The 18,984-nt window shown below is 39.8% G+C and overlaps 4 protein-coding genes across 8 annotated transcripts in view; 3 read left to right on the plus strand and 1 right to left on the minus strand.

The window, feature by feature from the left end:
• The first annotated feature begins 333 nt into the window (after positions 1 to 333).
• LOC143432591 (tubulin glycylase 3A) lies at positions 334 to 5,681 on the plus strand. Of its 3 annotated transcripts, none has more exons than XM_076909314.1 (14): positions 334 to 417; positions 1,555 to 1,842; positions 1,914 to 2,099; positions 2,174 to 2,394; positions 2,486 to 2,613; positions 2,708 to 2,981; positions 3,059 to 3,272; positions 3,365 to 3,455; positions 3,892 to 4,062; positions 4,133 to 4,386; positions 4,464 to 4,660; positions 4,729 to 5,001; positions 5,071 to 5,265; positions 5,340 to 5,681. In XM_076909314.1, exons 2-14 carry the CDS (start codon positions 1,689 to 1,691, stop codon positions 5,577 to 5,579), a joined length of 2,598 nt encoding a protein of 865 aa, XP_076765429.1. In that variant the 5' UTR covers positions 334 to 417; positions 1,555 to 1,688; the 3' UTR covers positions 5,580 to 5,681. The 3 variants fall into 3 exon arrangements, with proteins under 3 accessions (XP_076765429.1, XP_076765431.1, XP_076765430.1); XM_076909316.1 differs by having other exon boundaries at positions 4,744 to 5,001; XM_076909315.1 differs by lacking the exon at positions 334 to 417 and adding an exon at positions 1,285 to 1,427.
• Positions 5,682 to 7,788: 2,107 nt separating this feature from the next.
• Positions 7,789 to 10,190, plus strand: LOC143429613 (tubulin glycylase 3A-like). The gene is made up of 10 exons (XM_076905292.1): positions 7,789 to 8,116; positions 8,194 to 8,327; positions 8,400 to 8,492; positions 8,552 to 8,727; positions 8,800 to 8,938; positions 9,004 to 9,217; positions 9,290 to 9,380; positions 9,458 to 9,628; positions 9,693 to 9,949; positions 10,033 to 10,190. Exons 1-10 carry the CDS (start codon positions 7,789 to 7,791, stop codon positions 10,188 to 10,190), a joined length of 1,761 nt encoding a protein of 586 aa, XP_076761407.1.
• An 82-nt stretch (positions 10,191 to 10,272) lies between these two features.
• Arglu1 (Arginine and glutamate rich 1) lies at positions 10,273 to 16,212 on the minus strand. 2 transcript variants are annotated; one of them, XM_076909389.1, is made up of 6 exons: positions 15,875 to 16,212; positions 15,420 to 15,563; positions 15,036 to 15,083; positions 14,476 to 14,701; positions 11,576 to 11,659; positions 10,273 to 11,505 (listed from the first exon to the last, which is right to left on the minus strand). In XM_076909389.1, exons 1-6 carry the CDS (start codon positions 16,015 to 16,017, stop codon positions 11,341 to 11,343), a joined length of 810 nt encoding a protein of 269 aa, XP_076765504.1. In that variant the 5' UTR covers positions 16,018 to 16,212; the 3' UTR covers positions 10,273 to 11,340. The 2 variants fall into 2 exon arrangements, with proteins under 2 accessions (XP_076765504.1, XP_076765505.1); XM_076909390.1 differs by lacking the exon at positions 15,036 to 15,083.
• A 586-nt stretch (positions 16,213 to 16,798) lies between these two features.
• The window catches only part of Gckiii (Germinal centre kinase III), a 70,139-nt gene continuing 67,953 nt past the window's right edge, over positions 16,799 to 18,984 (plus strand). The window contains exon 1 of one of the 2 annotated variants that reach the window (XM_076909342.1): positions 16,799 to 17,506. Coding sequence is in view for 1 of the 2 variants with exons in the window: in XM_076909344.1 (XP_076765459.1) it covers positions 17,492 to 17,506 (15 nt within the window). In the remaining variant the exon portion in view is untranslated. The remainder of the gene's footprint in view (positions 17,507 to 18,984) is intronic. The other variant, XM_076909344.1, reaches the window with a different exon arrangement.

Consider the following 18,984-nt stretch of genomic DNA (forward strand, 5'->3'; position numbering starts at 1 on the left):
AAGTAGAATCGTATAATTTTGTAATTTTTCATCATGCAAACTAAAATATCATTTAAACAAAAGGCGCAAGTTTCACGTCCTATTTTAGCATATTTTAACATATATCTTATTCTTCCAATATTAATGTTCGACATTGGTTCCGATAAGGAGTATTGAAGCTGATAACACTCGAACAACTTCATTTCTTACCATTTTCAAATACTTCCTGTCACCGACAGTGACATGTTTATCCCCCGGATCATTCGTTTTTTCGGAGTTCGTCTGTATTTAGTAGTAATTTCTTCAATATTTCAGTAACAAATCTTCAAACAACCATCAGCATTACACAATCATACACCTGTATCCTATACCTTACGAATGCAGTCGTACAGCTGTATTCTATGATTTCCCTCAACATATATCCCACCATATCTAATGGTAAGAAATTAAGATACGCGTAATAGCGACAACGTAAGATCGTAAAATAGACCACGGAAAAATAGCCGATTCTTTATCTGACATGTACACGACATGGATTCGTAATTCCAGCAAGGAACTCGCTATCTTGTAGGCGGTTAATTCTTTAGCGTCGCTTTTATCGCACGCGACCATCGGCTCAGCGGGAAGGCCTGATAAGAAAAGCGCGTAAGGATCGACCGAATTCTAAAAATAGTACAACGCGATGCATATATCGGGGATTATCAGCGTAAAATCGAACTGTAGCAATTAGACGATAGCAGGAGTGATTCTTCACGCGAACCAAGATGCACTCGCGTTAAGTAGGTCAGAGTTTGTAGAACGGGAGTGGTTAGGGCAACCCACGCGATCCGTTTCGTTTCTTTACCTGCATTCGACCATCGCGAAGTTCCGCAGGGGTGCCTGGTACGTTCCTGTTGTTTCTACCTTTCTTACTTTTAATTCCATCGCAATTACATTGCGTGACGCATTTTGAATCTGAAAAGCTGTGTTTCGTTTAAACTAATACTGCGATGGTATTTGACGTTTTGGAGTTGAAAGGTTGGATCGGGTGCAATATAATTGAGAAAAACGTGGTTCAATTTATACGTGACCTTTGAGGATCTTGAATGGCCATCCTCGACCCGACATTCTTCACTCTCGTACTGTGACGTATAATTAGAGCTCGAGGAGGACACAGTCATGCGATCTTATCCAATCCGACGAATAGTTAGGGTGGTTTAAAACGCTTTCAGGGCGCACGCTTACAGAATTCTAGATTCGGAACACATGCCCTGTGTCTGTCGTCGATGACGTTCAGTTGGAGTTTTGGTTCCGTCTCGTCGATTACTTATTGGCTTTGACGGGACGCACGAAAATTCTATCGCGGAACAGTTTAGACATAAAGTGACAATCATCATCGAGTAAAGATCGAAATTAATTACATCGAATTAAGACGGAAGGATGTTGATAAAACGACAAAGATTCAACAGGTACCGAATGAAATCCAATTTGAATCTACAGACTGTCAATGTAGTTTCTCTTTGATCGTCGAAATCTACGTTCGAGGTAATGCTTTCTTTTTTTTTTCTTTTTATTATTGCCATGAAATTTTGTTAGCTGATCCAGGATAAAGTAACATCGGCCTCCTCGGTTCCGTCCTTCCTTAAACAAATCCTGCTGCGATGAAGTAAAATTGAAGGTCGACGGAGTGTGTCAGTGCAGAGGAATCCACAGGTTTGCAAGTGTGTTACATGAAAGCGAACGATGAGACGGCGTCGAATTTGGAGTCGACCGGCCAGAATAAAGCGGACAAGAATGAAGAGGAGAACCTCGGAGATGAATCTGCAGAGCCTAACGAGAAACCAACTCCAGACACCGACGCGATTGAAACGAAAGTAGTCGAAGGTGCGCGATCCAACGTCCGCTCTTGTTTAATTCACTGACGCGTGCATTAACGCGTCAATTTTTCAACGTAGAAAAAGTTGACTCGACATTCGAACTTCCACCGACGCTTCACGAGCGATTTATGCGAATCAAACAGATGGTCAAAGATGCCATAGCTGCGCATCACACGTTCATGATTTATGGAAGGGCTCGTGTGATTCGTGAATGTTTAGTAAAGAGAGGATGGTGCGAAAAGTTCTTCAGAAAGAATACCAATGGTACCACGACTGTTCCGCATAGTTTCGCCAAGTTTTCTACCATTTTTGTCGTCAGAGAAATCGATTTTTTTTAGTCGAACAGCATTTCAACGTCGACGCGAGTCCCGTGTTGCTACTAGCCGGCATTGGGGACTTGAGAGACCAGCAAAGCGAACGGCAATTGATCTCCAGAATGCTCACAAATCACACGGTGGATTTTCTTTGGAACACCGGATCGGAATGGCCCGGTTGGCCATCGCAAGACAACAAGACTACAATTTTTAATAGATACTGCCGAGCGGGATTCACCTCGAAGGTATCTGAAATGGCCTCGATTTAGTTCCTTCGGCGAATACGACACATCGAACGAGGATAATATATGCTTCTAAGAAAATCGATTGCCTTAGGTGGGCTTGTGTTCGAACGTCAGACAAATGCACTGGTATTACGAGGCCGGGGTTGCGAACACGCTTTTCCCGCGTTGCTACAATTTATGCCAAGGCGACCAAATGCACGCTTTCATTGAAGATTTTCGGTGAACCATACGTTTCATTCATAGAAAAAGAAAACCTTCCATTGTATTTATGCTTTAACGTATAGATTTCCATTTCGTTTCGTTTCTCTGTTAGATTCACAGCTTGTCTAAGCTTGTTAAAGTGGCTGGTTAACAAGATCAGCGTTGAAGGCGAGAACGCGGTTAGATCACCAACTGGCACGGTGCCTTTGAAGGCGTTGGAGTTCGCAATTAAACGATGCAGCGATTATATTAGCGCACAGTCCCACGAGGACATCGATCAGGAGGTGGAAAGGGTTTGGGTGCATCAATGGGATCAGTTTATCAGCTGGTACTATCAGATCGTTCACGGTCAAACCCTCTTCGTTCGAAACAATGTGCCGTTTCAAGTAAGCAATTCGATCGCGACGAAATCGCTGGCAAGTGACGTGATGAGAACTATATTAATTTAGCATGCTGTGAACAGAAATTCTTTCTGGCCTCGAAGCACATCTTGAAGAAGATGAAAAAGTACTGGCCGCAGCTCGATATGGACGGCGTGTCGAACGTGTGGATCATGAAACCGGGTAACAAAAGTCGCGGCCGAGGGATCGTGCTTCTGAACAAACTGGAAGATGTTATGGCGAAGATGAACCCGTCGAATAAATCGGACACTCGTTATGTCGTACAAAAGTACATTGGTAATCGTTGCGAATCGTTCAGAATATCAATTAGTCTGTTGTAGCGTGAAAAATGGTGTTTTCAGGTAGACATTGCTCTTTTATGTTTATAGAACGGCCATTGCTGATACACAGTACGAAATTCGACATCAGGCAATGGTTCGTTATTACCTGCGCCCAGCCCCTTACTCTCTGGATATACAAGTAAATTTTCGATCGCAATTATATGGGACATACTACTTGGATAAGTACAAAACGCACATAAGTTGAAACAATTTCCGTTTCGTGCCGCGTCTTCGTGGTTATAAATATCTGGGTCGTTTAATTACCGTGCGCTAGATATATTCCCAGCAATTATCGTCGATGAACGTCCGGAATAGTTCGGTAATCGAGAAAGAAGCTCCGTTCCGTTCTATATTTGGAGTTAGAACTGGGTGATTCGCTACTTTCGAACAAACCACCCCCACCCAATTACCGGTTATGAATTCACCCCTTTGTGAAATTGATCCTTCCTAACCCAGTTCGCGTACATGCTTGTCCCTTTATTATGTTCATCGAGTGATATTTTTGGCGTACTATTCATAAGAGCAACACGATACATCGAGGAATAGTATCGCGATATAGGACCGTCTGTTTGCAGAGAAAGTTATTTGCGGTTTTGCTCCCAGAAATTCAGCCTGACGGATTTCCATGAATCGATACATTTGTGCAACCATTCGATCCAGTGCAAGTACACGAATTGCGGTGATAGGGATCCTGCTTTGCCTTCGGATAACATGTGGGACGCGACCACTTTCAAGGAGTTCCTCAAGTATAGCCCGAATCTCCGTTAAAATTACGTGATGAGATTGAAGGTTCCTAAATTAACGAACTCCCGACAGGTCTCAGGGACACGATAAAGCGTGGGACGATGTAATTTATCCGGGAATGAAGCAGGGCTTGGTTGGTTCATTATTAGCTAGCCAGGAAGCTATGGATCGTCGAAAGAACAGTTTCGAACTCTACGGGGCTGATTTTATGATTATGGATGATTTCTCTGTCTGGTTAATCGAAATCAACAGTCATCCTGATATGAGCTATTCGAGTAGAGTTACGACGCGTCTTTGCAGACAGGTCCTAGAGGATACTATAAAAGGTGGTCGAAGCTTTTCATTTATTTCTATAAATTGTTAGATCATTTTTTTCTTATTCCTTGCTGATGGATGTTCAAAGTGGTCATAGACCATCGAGAGGACAAAGACGCGGACACGGGACAGTTTGAGCTGGCTTACAAGCAAAGAATGCCCAGCTGCCAGCCATATCTAGGCGCGGCGCTGTCCCTTCAAGGGACTAAAATAACTACATGTGGAAAGAAATCCGGTTTAAATAATCAAGAATCGAAAGTCAGCCTTGTGTCGAAATCTCCTACGGTAGGTGTACAAGAGAAATTTCGTTCCTAGTTTCATTTACATTTATATTTACATGGAAACGACCGTAGACTTGTCTGACGAAGAAGAAGTCAATTGTGCAGAATCAAATCGGCCCTGTGATCGTCGATTTGATCGAAGAGCTGGAAATACAACTCGATCAGGAGTTTTATGCTTACTACAAAGTGGATTCGCCTAAACTAAGACAAGCACTGCCGACTACTGCACCAGCAAAACCTTCGAAACCTGCTGTGCTAATCGATAAGCAAGAATCGACTGTAAAAAGTGCACCCGTGGGTAATACGATAGCTAGCTACAAATCGAAATCTCCAACATTGATTCAGGTATGCGTTACAATCGTTAAAAACTGTATCGCACGATTAAAAAATTGACACGTTAATCGAAATTATTAGGAAAAGACTGGTGGTAATCAGAAGCACGTATCACGGGCGCCAAAAAAGTCGCACACCTTCGCTGGAACAGTAAACAGTAGAACAGAGTCGTCTCCGGTGAGACAGTCGTTGGTCTCGAAGATTATGGCTTTTCAGAAGCAATCGGCAAAGTTGTCCACAAAAACTGAGAAATCTTTTAGACAAACCGATGAAAAGGTTGTAATCCAGCCACAGTAACTCTCTCACTACGTAGCTTAGCTAGATATAATATTTTCTTTGAAACGTATTAGATTATTAAGACAGCGGTACGCGACGTCATTAAAAAGTACAAAAAGACCGGTGCTTTATCCGCTGTTCCGCCGGAAACGCCTACGGCGACATTTCTAACAGCAGCTAACAAAGTCGGTCGAGCAGCGACAGGGAAAAATAAAAATCGCAACGTCCCGAAGAAGTATCCTCGACAGAAGAACAACAAAGTTCTGACGGACATCACGGACATGTATGCCGTCGGTTTAAGGGTGACCAAATGATCGAAAAGGAATATTTGTGATCTGCACTCGTTACGCGTTACTTCCGACCACTGTTGATCTGTTCTTGAAGTCTATATTTCGACCTGTACTTGCGCACACGATCAATAAAAAATGATATTAACAAACGTTAGAACATTTGAGTTTTTATTCGATGCATAAAATACCGAAACAAAATCCAATCTAACTTTCTCAACTTTCTCAAAACCATGATTTGACACACGTACGTGTTTAAATTGCACGGGCATCGATGGAAATTTTAAAAAATTAAACTTGTACGCGAACCAGTCACACAAATGGAGCCCACGCAGTTCCCCAAAACACCTTTTTTCTAAATTTAATGACAGGCAGAGAAAAAATCAAGAAGTATACATTCTTTTTGTCCATACTTGTAACGTGGAATGGATTGTACCGGTTTATCTTGGAATTCTGGAGATACTGCGTCCGTGAAGAATTCACCGGATAATCAAACCAGCATCGATCGCGCTCCCGTTGACGAAGATAATTTTCAATGCACATTTTTCCGACAACCTAAATCGAAATTTGCAGTAGGAAACGTGACAAAGGTTAGTCCTTCCTCTCGTCCAACTAAATTCCAATAGTTCTCTCGCGAAAGACTAAAATTGACACTTCGCAGCCGACAGACGAGAATTCGATAACGTTCAATTTCTCTGACACTTGTACTGATTCGGAGAGCGAGTTTGACGAACCGACGAGCACAACACCGTGTCTACAAACGGCCCCAACGAAATCGAGCAGTCCATCCACGATCGATGATCAAATTCCGCAGCCTGGCGGAAGGGCATTCGTTGCACCGAGAGTAACGTTCGATCGCGCGTTGCACTTCCCCTCGGATGGAACCGCGAAATCCTGCTTGAAGAAACCGCCGATAAAGGAAGAAGAAAATGGTTCCATAAAAGTTGCACGCTCGCTCGTATCGGAAAAAGAAAGCAACGCGAAGAAAAGAAATAACCCGAAAAGAAATACGTATCGCGTGAAATTCGGTGCAGTAGAATCTCCCAGAGCGCGTGAAAATCACATAGAACGTAAAGTGAACTGTAGGGATATACATTTAGGTGAATTTTTGAAAAATTGCACTTTCCTTTAAACCATACCTTAAATGTCTCGTGAGACATTTTAGATTTATTTCACACAGGTTTAAAAGGTATTCTTTCCGGAGAGAGAAAGAGAACCAAGAGATCTTACCATCTTCCAAACTTAGCACGAGACGAGGAGAGTACTTGCAAGAGGAAAAGGTTGATCGAAAAGAGGATCGTGAAGAACAAACGTTTGTTAAAATCTATGAAAGAAGTAATTCGCGAGATAGAGGAGGAGGAGAGACCACTTCAATTGAGCTTGGCTTCCGTCCAAAGTATCAAGCCTCTGAACAAAACTGCAGAGATCGATCTAACGAAATTGCGAGAACACGAAGAAGGTCAGAAACCAAGGAAAATTGCGAGCAAACGCGCAGTTGAGGCAAAGGTAACAAAGCCAATCTTCAAGAAGCCCGAGCTGGTGAAATTGTTGGACAAATCCATGCACGAAGCAGTGAAAAAATACAGAACCTGTAGGAGTACGTGGGGCGATATAAGGAGACAAAAGTTCATCAAAGTGTAACGAGTGAACGTGGAATAATATCGAAACAGTGTTTATCGATTATGTGGACCTATCAGAGAAAATTTCTGACCTGTCAATTTTTGTATAAAATTTGTAGAACATGAAAAATTGAAATGTGAAGATACTGAAATGAATAATAAAAAATGTTAAAAAATATAGATTCGTCATTAATGAAAATATTGCACAATGCGCCAAAGGAAGGATTCCATAATATTTTTGGGAAGTAACGAAAATCAAATAAATGCGATCGCAGATCTGATTACAAATTCTAACGATGGACACGTTGATATCCACGAGAATTTAAAGAAAACGAGAAATAATCAGGGATACGATTTGAAAGGCATAAATGACGTAAAAACTATTAACACGCGCAAATGGCAAATTATGTTAACCTCCGCGGACTGCACGATTGAAAAGCACTGTCTAGGTTGGCAGGTACGAAAGAACTGATTTAAAAAACCAACCGACTTTCCTCGACCACTAGAGTACACATAAAAAAATATTATTTCCCCACATTTTCTGTAAGATATATCCGAAAGACTCAAAGAGAACCGAGGAACTATCGCAGTTAACTTTAAGAGTTTCCGATTGCCCAATGATTTCGAACGTAGAGCCCGTGAAAACCGCGAACGCAGAGATCCTTTGCAATCGCGACGATCTCGACGATTTACTCGACGAAGACGATAACGAGAACGCGAATTCACACGGCAAAATCATCCTGAGGGAATATCTGAGGCTTCTGACCACCGAGGAAGCGAAGATCAATTTCATCCTAAAAATTTTGCAGAAGGCAGTGAACGAACATAAAATTTTCGTGATCTACGGCACTTTTCCGGTGCTGAGGAAACCTTTAGGGAAGAGAGGTTGGATAGAGAAAAGATTTATCAGAAGAATGCTCGCGATGTCTCCGGAAATCTCCGAAGGTTGCTAACAGAAACCCATCCCACTTGCGAAAAACTGAGAAACGAGAGGAACGTATATATTCCCCGATATTTTTCAGCTGGTCTGGACACTATCGAGAAATTACTGCGTTATCCTGCAAATTTTATATGGTACACCAATAAAAGAGTAGCTGTTAGAACGGACGAAAAAACGGTAGTTAACAAATTCTCCGGTTGCTACTTCACGTCAAAGGTTACTTTTACCGAATGATTTTTAATCTTCGTTATTTATTGATCCAGACAATTTACATTGAGACATTTTCAGGTCGACATGTGTAACAATTTGGAGAACGTCTCTTGGTTTTACGAAGACGGTGTATCGGACATACAATTCCCGCGCTGCTACAACGTTTATCAGGTCTGTATCTAGCATTCGTGTATCGTAACGGTAATTAGAAAATATCCGCATGCATACAGCCTGCACAGATAGCGGAATTTGTACAAGATTTTTACATCACGGCAACCATGGGAATCCTCAAGTGGTTCTTATTGATGGCCGCTGTCGTTGGACCAAATGCTGTTTGGTCCCCAGACGGCACCATCCCCATAAGAGCGATTTTATTCGCTCTTGAGCGGTGCGCGGAGTATATAAGGTTCTTTAAGAAAGCGATTCGAAAAAATTGAACTGGAACTTCTTGTTATTGATGTTTAAAAATAACTTATAGCGTCTGCGTGCACGAGGACATCGATAGAGAGGATTATAAGAACTTATCCATTTCTGATTGGAATGAATTTTTATCGTGGTACGAACGACTTTCGCAAAGACGCGAAATACTGCAGAAGAAGGATGGAATAGTGATTGAAGTATGCAATTGGCATTGAGAAAAAGAAAGCGATGAGTATATTCTATCGAACACTCTTTTTGCTAGGAACTCTTGCAATTCACAGCAAACACTGTGAAAGAAATGGCGCGATGTCGTCCTCAGAGTGAAATCGATGGAATACGAAATGTCTGGATTCTAAAACCAGGTGACAAAAGTTTAGGGAGGGGTATAGTTCTTAAAGATTCGTTGCAGGATATCTTGAGCAAGATAAATCAAGCTACCAAAGAATGTATGCAATATGTCGTGCAAAAATACATAGGTGAACTGTCTATTCAGTTGCGAGGATAATTCTATGGTATTAAATATTAACGGAGTTGCTAATTATTTTCAGAACGGCCTCTGCTCGTTCATAAAACGAAAGTTGATGTTAGACAGTGGTTTTTAATCACCAGCACGCAACCACTTACGGTCTGGATGTACAGGTATCGATTTTTTTCTCATCCCTTGAACATCCTGCTTCGCTTAATATTTCCTCACTGAATTGCATTTATTTTTAAAGGGATATTCTGCTTCGTTTCGCGTCGAAAGATTTCACCCTTGACAACTTTCACGAATCGATTCATTTGTGCAACACAACGGTGCAGTTGAAATATAGAAAAACATTAAGACAGAACTCTCAAATACCTAGCGAACTTCATTGGAATCTTCAGAACTTCAAGGAATATCTAAAGTACGTATTTAAGACGATTTTTGATGTACACCTCGAGCAAGCATTCCATTATTTGTTACCTCAGAGATACCGATCGGGAATGGGCATGGGAGAAGCTCATCAAACCAGGCATAAAGCAAAATTTAATCGGAGCGCTTCTGGCGTCGCAAGAAAATATGGTCAATCGAAAAAACAGCTTTCAATTGTACGGTGCTGATTTCTTAATAATGGATGACCTATCGGTCTGGTTAATTGAAATCAATACAAACCCGCGACTGCACCCCCCAAGTAGCTCTGTTACGGAAAAACTTTATCCGGAAATAATAGAGGATACTATAAAAAGTAACCAATCGAGATTCTATCATAATCAGATTATGCAAAGAAAATCAATTTATAAACGATTACGATTATTTTCTGTTCGATAGTCATTTTAGATCGTCGTAAAAATAGGAAAGCTGCTCGTGGGAAATTCGAGTGCATTTTCAAACAACGCAATCCATTTTATGGCAATGTTTTAGGAAAAGGAGTAAGCCTTGGAATTCGTGGTAAAGGTCTTTCGCCACCAAATTCAGCTCGAAAATAGCGAACGTTGAAAACTATGATACAGCAGAAATATAGTAAAGGTGGTATGACGGTAGATGGAAAAATGCAATAAGAAAGCTGAATTTTAATAAAAACGTGTTTATTTTACAAGTAACAATGTGTTGTGGGTATACAATCGTATATGAACAGATGTTTTTTCGTTATATTAATACACATCTATACACGACTACGTACAAGACATACTCGTACAAAATGATATATTCAACGTGTCATTTGTCTTTTTAATTAGCATTATTCCTTATTTTAATTTTGATTAGAAAAAAAAACAATTGTTTATTTTGCTGTTTCTCAACAGTACGGATTCTGTGGTAAACCCATAACGTTCTTAGTTTATGGTACTAAAAAAAAACTAGCTCTCCTGTTACTACCTCCTCGAAATTGGTTTATGTATTACGTGTTACAGATGCATAGTAGATCTATGTTCTCGTAGAAAATTCGTTTATGCACTTGTGTCATTTAATTACAAAATCTATTTGGTCGTGTTAATAATGTGACCGTCTGAAAATTACCAACTGCCATCGAGCTTGAAGACGCGAATGCTTTAAATACGATTCTTGTTTCGTTAGTACATATCTAACTGAAATAAAATTATTTTCTGTATACTATAATTACAGAGAAACGGCATTATATAAACTGCATTTGCAATTTGTAGAACACACCTAACTAGGCTAGACCACACTTTTGTCAACCAGACTAAGCAAACCTGTGTAGAGAATAATGTTATTATATTATTATTATCGTGTAAAAAAATGTAGAGCGTGTATGTGCATAAATAACGATTCTATTATTTGTCCTGCGTAAAAGAAATGCTAGTCTGTATTGACATCGGTGTAGTCTTGAACAGGTAACATCCCATCTGTATCGGGCATTTCGAAATCTGGCAAGTATAGAATGAATTATTCAATTCTGACGCGCGTTCTGTCATCACAATTAAATAAAACAATTCAACGTTGCCGAATTTCGATGGTTATCGCAAATACATTCGGGTGAGCTTTGGATCTTGTTGCTGCACAGTTTCGTGTACCTATGTACGCGCAGCGAATGACGAACGTTCTTGTGGAATACGAATAATTCCAAAACCGACAAGATGTATAAATATCACATGTAAAACTGCACGAAATGAGACAGACTCACGTAACTGGCTTTAGCGTAAAGGACAATTTAGGCCTCGAGTTGTTCTTCCCGAGGATTTTCTTTTGCTCCTCTTTAACACGCTTTTCATGTTCTTTCCTCATTCTCTGCCTCTCTTCTTCCATCAAACGTTGCTGTTCGACCATGGCCAATCTTTCTTCAGCCTATCGACAGAAATGCACGTTTGTAACGTCCTCCGAGACAATCCCTGCACGATTTCGTCCATCGACCTACCAGTTTCTTCTGAGCTTCTTCTATCTTTCTGTTGTTCTCCTCCATGATCCTCTCTAGTTCCTCACGCTTCTTCCGCTCTTCCTCCTACAACGACAATGGGATCTATTTACATGTAGCAATGATAATATCGTTCACCAGCTGTTGTTACACCGTACATATCCAAAATCATAGTGCCGCTATGTCAACAGCCTAGTGTTATACATCCTAAGAACCATTCTTTTTTTTCTTTTTTATTTATTTTTTTTTTGTTTTAATATGGGAAAGATTTGTTGGGAATATTATGAAATTTCATGGTCGGGTAGCAAAGAATCAAGGATGGCTTGTCGAGACAAAAATAACAGAGGACGCATGTAAACCCAGTTTCCTTTCGTTTCGGTTTAAACGAGCTCCTCTTAGTTCCCAGCGAATGCTGTTTATTGTCAGATTCCCCAGATGGAAATACGACGACTTAGGATGCCACTTGAAAGTGAAAAAACGTGAATTATGATTCTGAATCAATCCACTGTGCATGCAAAGGAACGTACTGAAAATTGTAACTCTCTTCTTTCTTAAACGCGACACGTTGGATAACTCTGTTAAGTGCAGAATAAATTCTAAATGCAGATGGTGTAAAAATACTTTGGCGAAAAAAAAAGAAACAAAAAACAAAAAAACGAAACTTCTTCCACAGAAAACAATAAATAACTGTTTATGTACGTATCTTCGATAATGGTTGATGTGCGTTCGAAAAAAAAAGAAAAAAATGGAAAATGTATTAAAAAAATATATACGAACGAGTGGTGCCATCCGCCCCGACCTGTCGACGAAATGCGTTGTGTCCCAGGTACTAATATATATTTAGCAAATCTAAAATGATCCCTAATAATTTCTTTCCGATACATAGTGTTTAAACAAAGAATGATAATAATAATAATATTGGTATAAAATGAATTATGAATATATAAATTGGATAATACCTGAATGATGCTCACGCCAGCACGTAGGGGATGCCTTCTTCATCGACAATCACTCAGCAGTGAGTAAAAAACCGGCATCTTCTGTTGGTAGTCAGTAAGGAAGGTGACCTATATATTGCTAGGTCGTGCTTTGTTGCTATGGGATTCTAATTCTGCCCTTTAATGTCTACTTCTCCCTCTCTAATTAATTTTCTCCCAAACTTGTTCACATATTCAGTGCAAACTCAATGTGCAAAAGCAATAAGGACAAAAGTATGGTCAACTTGTAATCAGGGTCGCTGTCCATTTGACCGGAACGTGCTGATTTCCCGAGGGTGAGAATAAATAATTGTGCACATACATAAAGAACACGGTAGAAGAAAACTCCTACTCGTATTTGAAGAAAAATGAAATATTAAAAAATAAAGTTTCATTATAAAAATATTACTCTCTAAACCTTTATTGCCAATTAGATCAAATAACAGGACCCCTTTTTATAACTGATGGAATATTGGTTATACTAGATTAGTTAAAGCTGTTATTATAGAGCTTAAAATGCGAAGTTATGGGACAAAATATATGTTTCTTTCCGTTATTACATTAAAACTATTATAGCGATACTATTTTTTATTTCCATCATAGTTTGCAAAATTTTTGAAGCATTTTACTAAGAACAGTCTATGTAAACTATTTTTAAACCCTAAACTTAGAAGTAATCACACAATATTATTTTTCTTACAGTTCTCATTAGGTACTGTATGATTATTAAAAAGCAAAAATTGAATATTTGTATATGAAAAAAAGATATCTATTAAAAAAGAATGAAATATCTACTTCGTAATCTTTAGTACTATAAATGAAGATAAATCGTTCTCGTTATAGTGGCTAAATAACACTGAAAAAAATGTTTCAAGTCTTCTTAAAGATAAAAGTTAACGTGATTATCATAAAAAAATTCAGCAATTTAATAAAGCTACTGTTTCACTGACAGCAAAAACTGTTCAGGGAAAAATATCACTTTCCTATAGTTTTATAGAAAAATAACTTTATTTCAAACTTACGTGTGTTATTAACTGCTTAGCAAGTTACAAATTTTGGGATCACTAACTGTAAGTAATTGCTATGCTTCTTCGTCTACTCTTTTAAAAGACTGAACGATGCAATTATGTGGACTTTCACAGACGCGGATATAAACTAGATCGATAAGTAATTAGGTCTGCTGGATTGTCAGGTACAGCGATTGTAAAAAAAAGTGCGTGCAAGAACGCAGCTAATGCGTTCGGACACAATTTTTCCAATAGCAGATACGACTGACAATCGAAATATTTGTGTGATGAAAAGGTATTAATGTTGTACAAATATATAAATATATACATGGTACAAATACAATATTCTGTTCATAAATAACTGATACATGCGCCTATAATAGCAAAATTCTTCCCACAAGAGAAAGTATACATTCCCAACAACGCGACCTCAGTGGATGCTGGGAAGTCGAAGCAATGTGGCTTTTTCAATAATACTTTTTCTCATAGTTATCAACCACAATGCTTCAAGCCCAAACGCTGTGATCGCGAAATAGAGACTTAATATAGCGCTACAATCACACGTGTTAGTTTTCTCCATAGACGTATCCAACTAGTAACATTTAATATAATTTCTAAAATGTCCAATCAGAATTTTCTAACTTTTTCACGTCGATACACGCAAATGTACGATACCCTAATCTTTCTTTGTAGCTTTAAATATATTTAAATTAAAGTGCATCTTACCAGTCAAGCTAAGTATAAAAGACACTTTCTCCATTATATATTTAATTCACATATTATAACTCTGTCTCTATCAAAATAGATTGTTCGTTTAAGATATAAACGTACTGCAACGATAGAGCACCAGACTTATTTCCTGTTGATCGAAACAGCGCTTGGGCTAACACTGGCCAATGTTTCTCTGGATTGGTCTTACCTCTCTTCGTTTCTCCTCCTCACGAAGTTTTGCTTGTCTCCATTCCATTTCCTCCATCATCTGACGCTCCATAGCCCTTTTAGCTTCCTCTACTCTCCTTTGTACTTCGGCTTCTATTTCCTCTTTACGTTTTTCTAGTTCTTCCTCCACCCTTTTTTGCACTAGTTCTTCTATTCGTTTGGCAGCTTCTTCTTCTACCATTTTTTGTTCCACCTCACGTTGCCTTCTGGAAGCACAGAAATATTTTGTTGTTCTAATGCTACAGGAGTAGCACACACTCTCCAGATCTAGTGAATCACCTGGCATGCTTTTTCGTAGAATTTATTTCTCAACAATTTGTAGATAGAACCATATAAAAAAATATGTCCTTCCGGCTTAACAAAATGCAATATATTTCACTTCATAAAAGTATTTAGTAACATGTATTTGAAATCGATGTTTCCATATGTATATTTATTATAAAACTCCAAAATATCATTTATTTAAGTATCAGGTACATTTATATGTATATGAATGCGGTATAATTAAGCCACCACCATGAGATAGTTATTCAATCTTACCCAACTGCACTTGCGGTGAAGATTTTGTTCGATAATTCTTTCTTTTTCCTGACAACATAATTTATAAATAAAAAAAGGTATACCAGTACAATTAAAATATAAAGCAAATGATTTTATATTCATTAAAAAATAATTAAAAGTATCAAGCTCTTTTTAAATATTCTCTTTATTATAGCAAAAAAGTGTAACAAAATACCATAAATGCAACACGTAATATCTAGACGTAAGTACCTCAATTCTACAACAACATGAAGCGCACATGGAAATTGTTTTTATAAAAAACAGAAATCATTACGTACAAATGTTATTTATTAGTATGGGCATACATAATCAATGAATAAGTAAATTGAACACAAACTAAATAGATTTGCATTGGTTAATCACCTTTGACGTTCCATTTCTGCTAGCCTCTCTACTTCATCCATCTTACGATCCCTGTCCCTGTACGAACGTTTCTTGTGACTGACAATGTGCACATCATCCGAAGCATCTGAGGCCGAGCTAGACGATGCAGAATGAGATCGTTTCCTGCACGAACAGACAAATGTGTTCAAATTATATTTAACTGCAAAATTCTGAGGTATCAACATGATAAATGAAATGCGAGTAGTTGAATATACCGTAACGTTTATTAATAGAAAATACCACGTAGTGAGACGTACATCTATATGTAATAAGAAAATGCGTAAATCTTCAATTAGGCCTAACACATATATATCAAATACGTAACAAACGCAAGAGATTTCTCCTATCGAATGTATGGCAAAATGGCGGAAAACTCGATAGAATAAAATAATTTCAATATGTATGTTATTTGGGAGCAAAGTAAAATGTATTACCTTGACTTTGAACTACGTTCTTTTGGCTTGTCTGAGTATTTGTTATTCGAGTGCTTCTCACGTGATTTTGAACGTTTTCTCGAATGCTTACTCTTATGACGCCGCCTACTAGGAGATTTTGTCCTGGATCTGGATCGGCCCATTTCAATGAGCTCTAATGTTTTTGTAAAAGGATCACTTGCAAAACTAAGAATACGTTAAACACATTAGATGCAACTACACATAAAAATAACCGAACACTACGCGAACACCACGATATAACAATAAACCAAACACTGTTAACGTGTACACTGCACCACTGACTTATGCCGCAGTTCTAGCGGCCATTTTTAAGTTAGTATCTAAGATGGCGCAAACGCTCGAAGTGTCCTTTTGTCCGTCCTAGTATTTTTTCCGCAAAATTTCTGAAAAATATTCAATATTATCTATAAAAAGTAATACTCTCGCATATTTAAGTGTCCTAGTTGCTTTCGCAACATTTTCTTTATCCATTTCATCGTCGTTTGGTGAGATGTAATACAAGTTGAAGTTTCGCATTCAAATTCGACGCTAAGGTTTGTTTCATTCATATTTCGCCAATCGTAAAACAGTTGCAGACTCGTACAATTAATCCGATTTCTAATTATTACTTAATATAAATATCGAAAAGAAAATATATAACTTTGTACTTTACAGTTACTGCAAGCAAGTATAGTTCAGGAAAAAGGAATAATGTCGCGAATGTGGATTGAATTTGTCCGGAAAGAAACGTTCGAACGTAACCGCAGCATAAAAAGAACGATCAAAGCCTCGAATGTGTTTCGATGAAATAAATAACGGGCCCGAAGATGCGATCGCATGGTGTGCGTTCCGAAAACCGCGGGTCTTCGTTGGTAGTGGCACCCGTTCACAGCTGTGTCGGCGTCGCGCGCATCTCATTCGACTCGTTCCGCGACAGCAGAAATCAAGATGGCGCCCCTCTGTTTGCGGATAGTTCTACGACGGATATAAATACGTGAAAAAAACAGTGCGAGAAACGGTAACGGAGTATCGGTGAAGCCGTGGCGATCGGTGTACACGTGTCGTAGGGTGACAGTTGATTGGTAACACGTTGCGATAACTGTAAAAGAGCCGGTAGCCGGGTAAGCCGCTGCGGGATTTGGAACGTCGGCGAAGGTGCCTGTCGGTGCCCACCTGAGGAATGCCAGATTATCCTAGCCACGGGAACTCGCTCGGCAGGGGGATGTTGATCGCGTGACGGATCGCGTGCAAGTCGATCGAAAGTGTTTCGTAAGGTGGCCCCCCGGAAAGGTATACGGTCGTGTTTGTTCCGTGACGTATGTGTGTCGCGGAGGGCTGTAAGACAGGTCGGTCGCGAGTGTCGTCGTCGTCGTCACCGTCGTCGCCGTCGTCGCTATCGTCGTCGTGGTCAGGTACGTCGTGTTCCCGGTTAGTGTGCCGCGAGTGGCGTTTTTCGCGGCTTCGATGTGCTCTCGTCCTCCCCTGGATTTCTGGACAGGCGAGATCAGCTGCTGCTGGAACAACTAGTCCGGCGGCTCTGGGAGACGATCATCTACAGGAGCAGTGGGGCAAGGAGGTGCCGGAAGCAGTCGCGAGCCCGGAAGCATAACGAAGAAGATGGCCTTCAACGAGGTAAGTTTCATTGCTATTGCTGTATCCCGCTATATCTCCTATCTTGCCATCCCGTTCGGTCGTTCGATCCCGTGGGCTGACCTCGCGACCCCCAAACGCCAATTCTAACCTAACCTCCGTTCCTGCGCACAGCTGGCATGTTATCAACTACCCCCTCCCATGCGTCTCTTCGTTCTCATCCGCTCTTTCTTCCTCGCACCGATAGAACCGCGCGTTGTCTCCTCTCGTTTATCTCGTGACACCGACCACGAGACGGGTCGAAGTCGCCGCGATCCGGTTATCCTTCGGTAACATCGGTTTATACGCGTTTTTTAACCTTGCATTGCTAATCGAATGATCGTGCGTTTTTTACCCTTTTTGCTCATTACCAAATATACTATTTCCTTCGTGCTAATTTAATCTACTCCGATAATTTATTATCACCTTCGCGTCGAAATAGTTCTCTGATCGGTTTGTTATCTTCCATTGTGATTGTTACAAGTTTGTGCGCGTCGACATAGCTCTCTTTGTTGTCATAAAAGGCCTTCCTTTCATCCGAGATTATGTTCTCCAAGAATTTCACAAGTACGAAGAAACGTTGTTATGTCTCACCAAAAGAAACAGCGACACGTACATATCGCATCATGGAAGATTACGCTCTGAGTACGATTTAGTAAACGATTACATCATTGTAAAATGACGCTATAAAAAGAGACGAGATTTCGTGCCTACGTGTGCGCCATGACTATATCACCGATTGCTTGCTTCTGTAACATTTCTCCGTAACTATATTGCGTAACCATATCCCATAAAGAGACACGGGATATCTTGTTTCTGCGACGGAGAAAGAAACTAAAAAGTGTTTCAATGTACCTGATTCAGGTGCAAGATGATACACCGGAATGGCTCCATACTCCTGAGCTTCTGCCGGGAGACGTCATCTTTAAGAAAACAAAAAAAGAAAAAGACTCGTGGATCGTTTTATCAGAAAAAACGTGTCACGCATACGGTAAATGGCATGTTATCCGTTGGACACCTTATATAGTTGCATAGTATAAAGTATAAGATTATCGTTTGACAAATTCTTATCGTGGTCGATGACGCATACATTGCGAGTTCGATTGTAATTTTACGCTCCTTTCATTGTACACATCTATTTCTTTCTGCTGATCGTTTGACGAACAAAAAAGAGCGCCAGTTGGTAATTAATATACCGCGATCGGATTTCATCGATACATAGTCATATCGTGTGATACGAAACGGAGGAAATGCATACGTACTGTAATTGTATGCGAGCTTGGCGATTTTTCTGTTTGCTCGGTTTTACTCAATGGTCACGTGTGTCACGCATCGGTATCACGAGGATTTCCGGTACACGCGAACGAGCGAGTATTGCTTAAAAGGTTTGAGGGAAAATTAGAGTTGAGAAGCAAGGGACTTGGTATTAAAGCAGATGGCTAAAGAGTTAATCGTTGTTATTTAGTCACGTCTTTTGAAGG

Source organism: Xylocopa sonorina, chromosome 1 (genome assembly GCF_050948175.1).
Source record: "Xylocopa sonorina isolate GNS202 chromosome 1, iyXylSono1_principal, whole genome shotgun sequence".
In the NCBI taxonomy this organism is placed as follows: domain Eukaryota; kingdom Metazoa; phylum Arthropoda; class Insecta; order Hymenoptera; family Apidae; genus Xylocopa; species Xylocopa sonorina.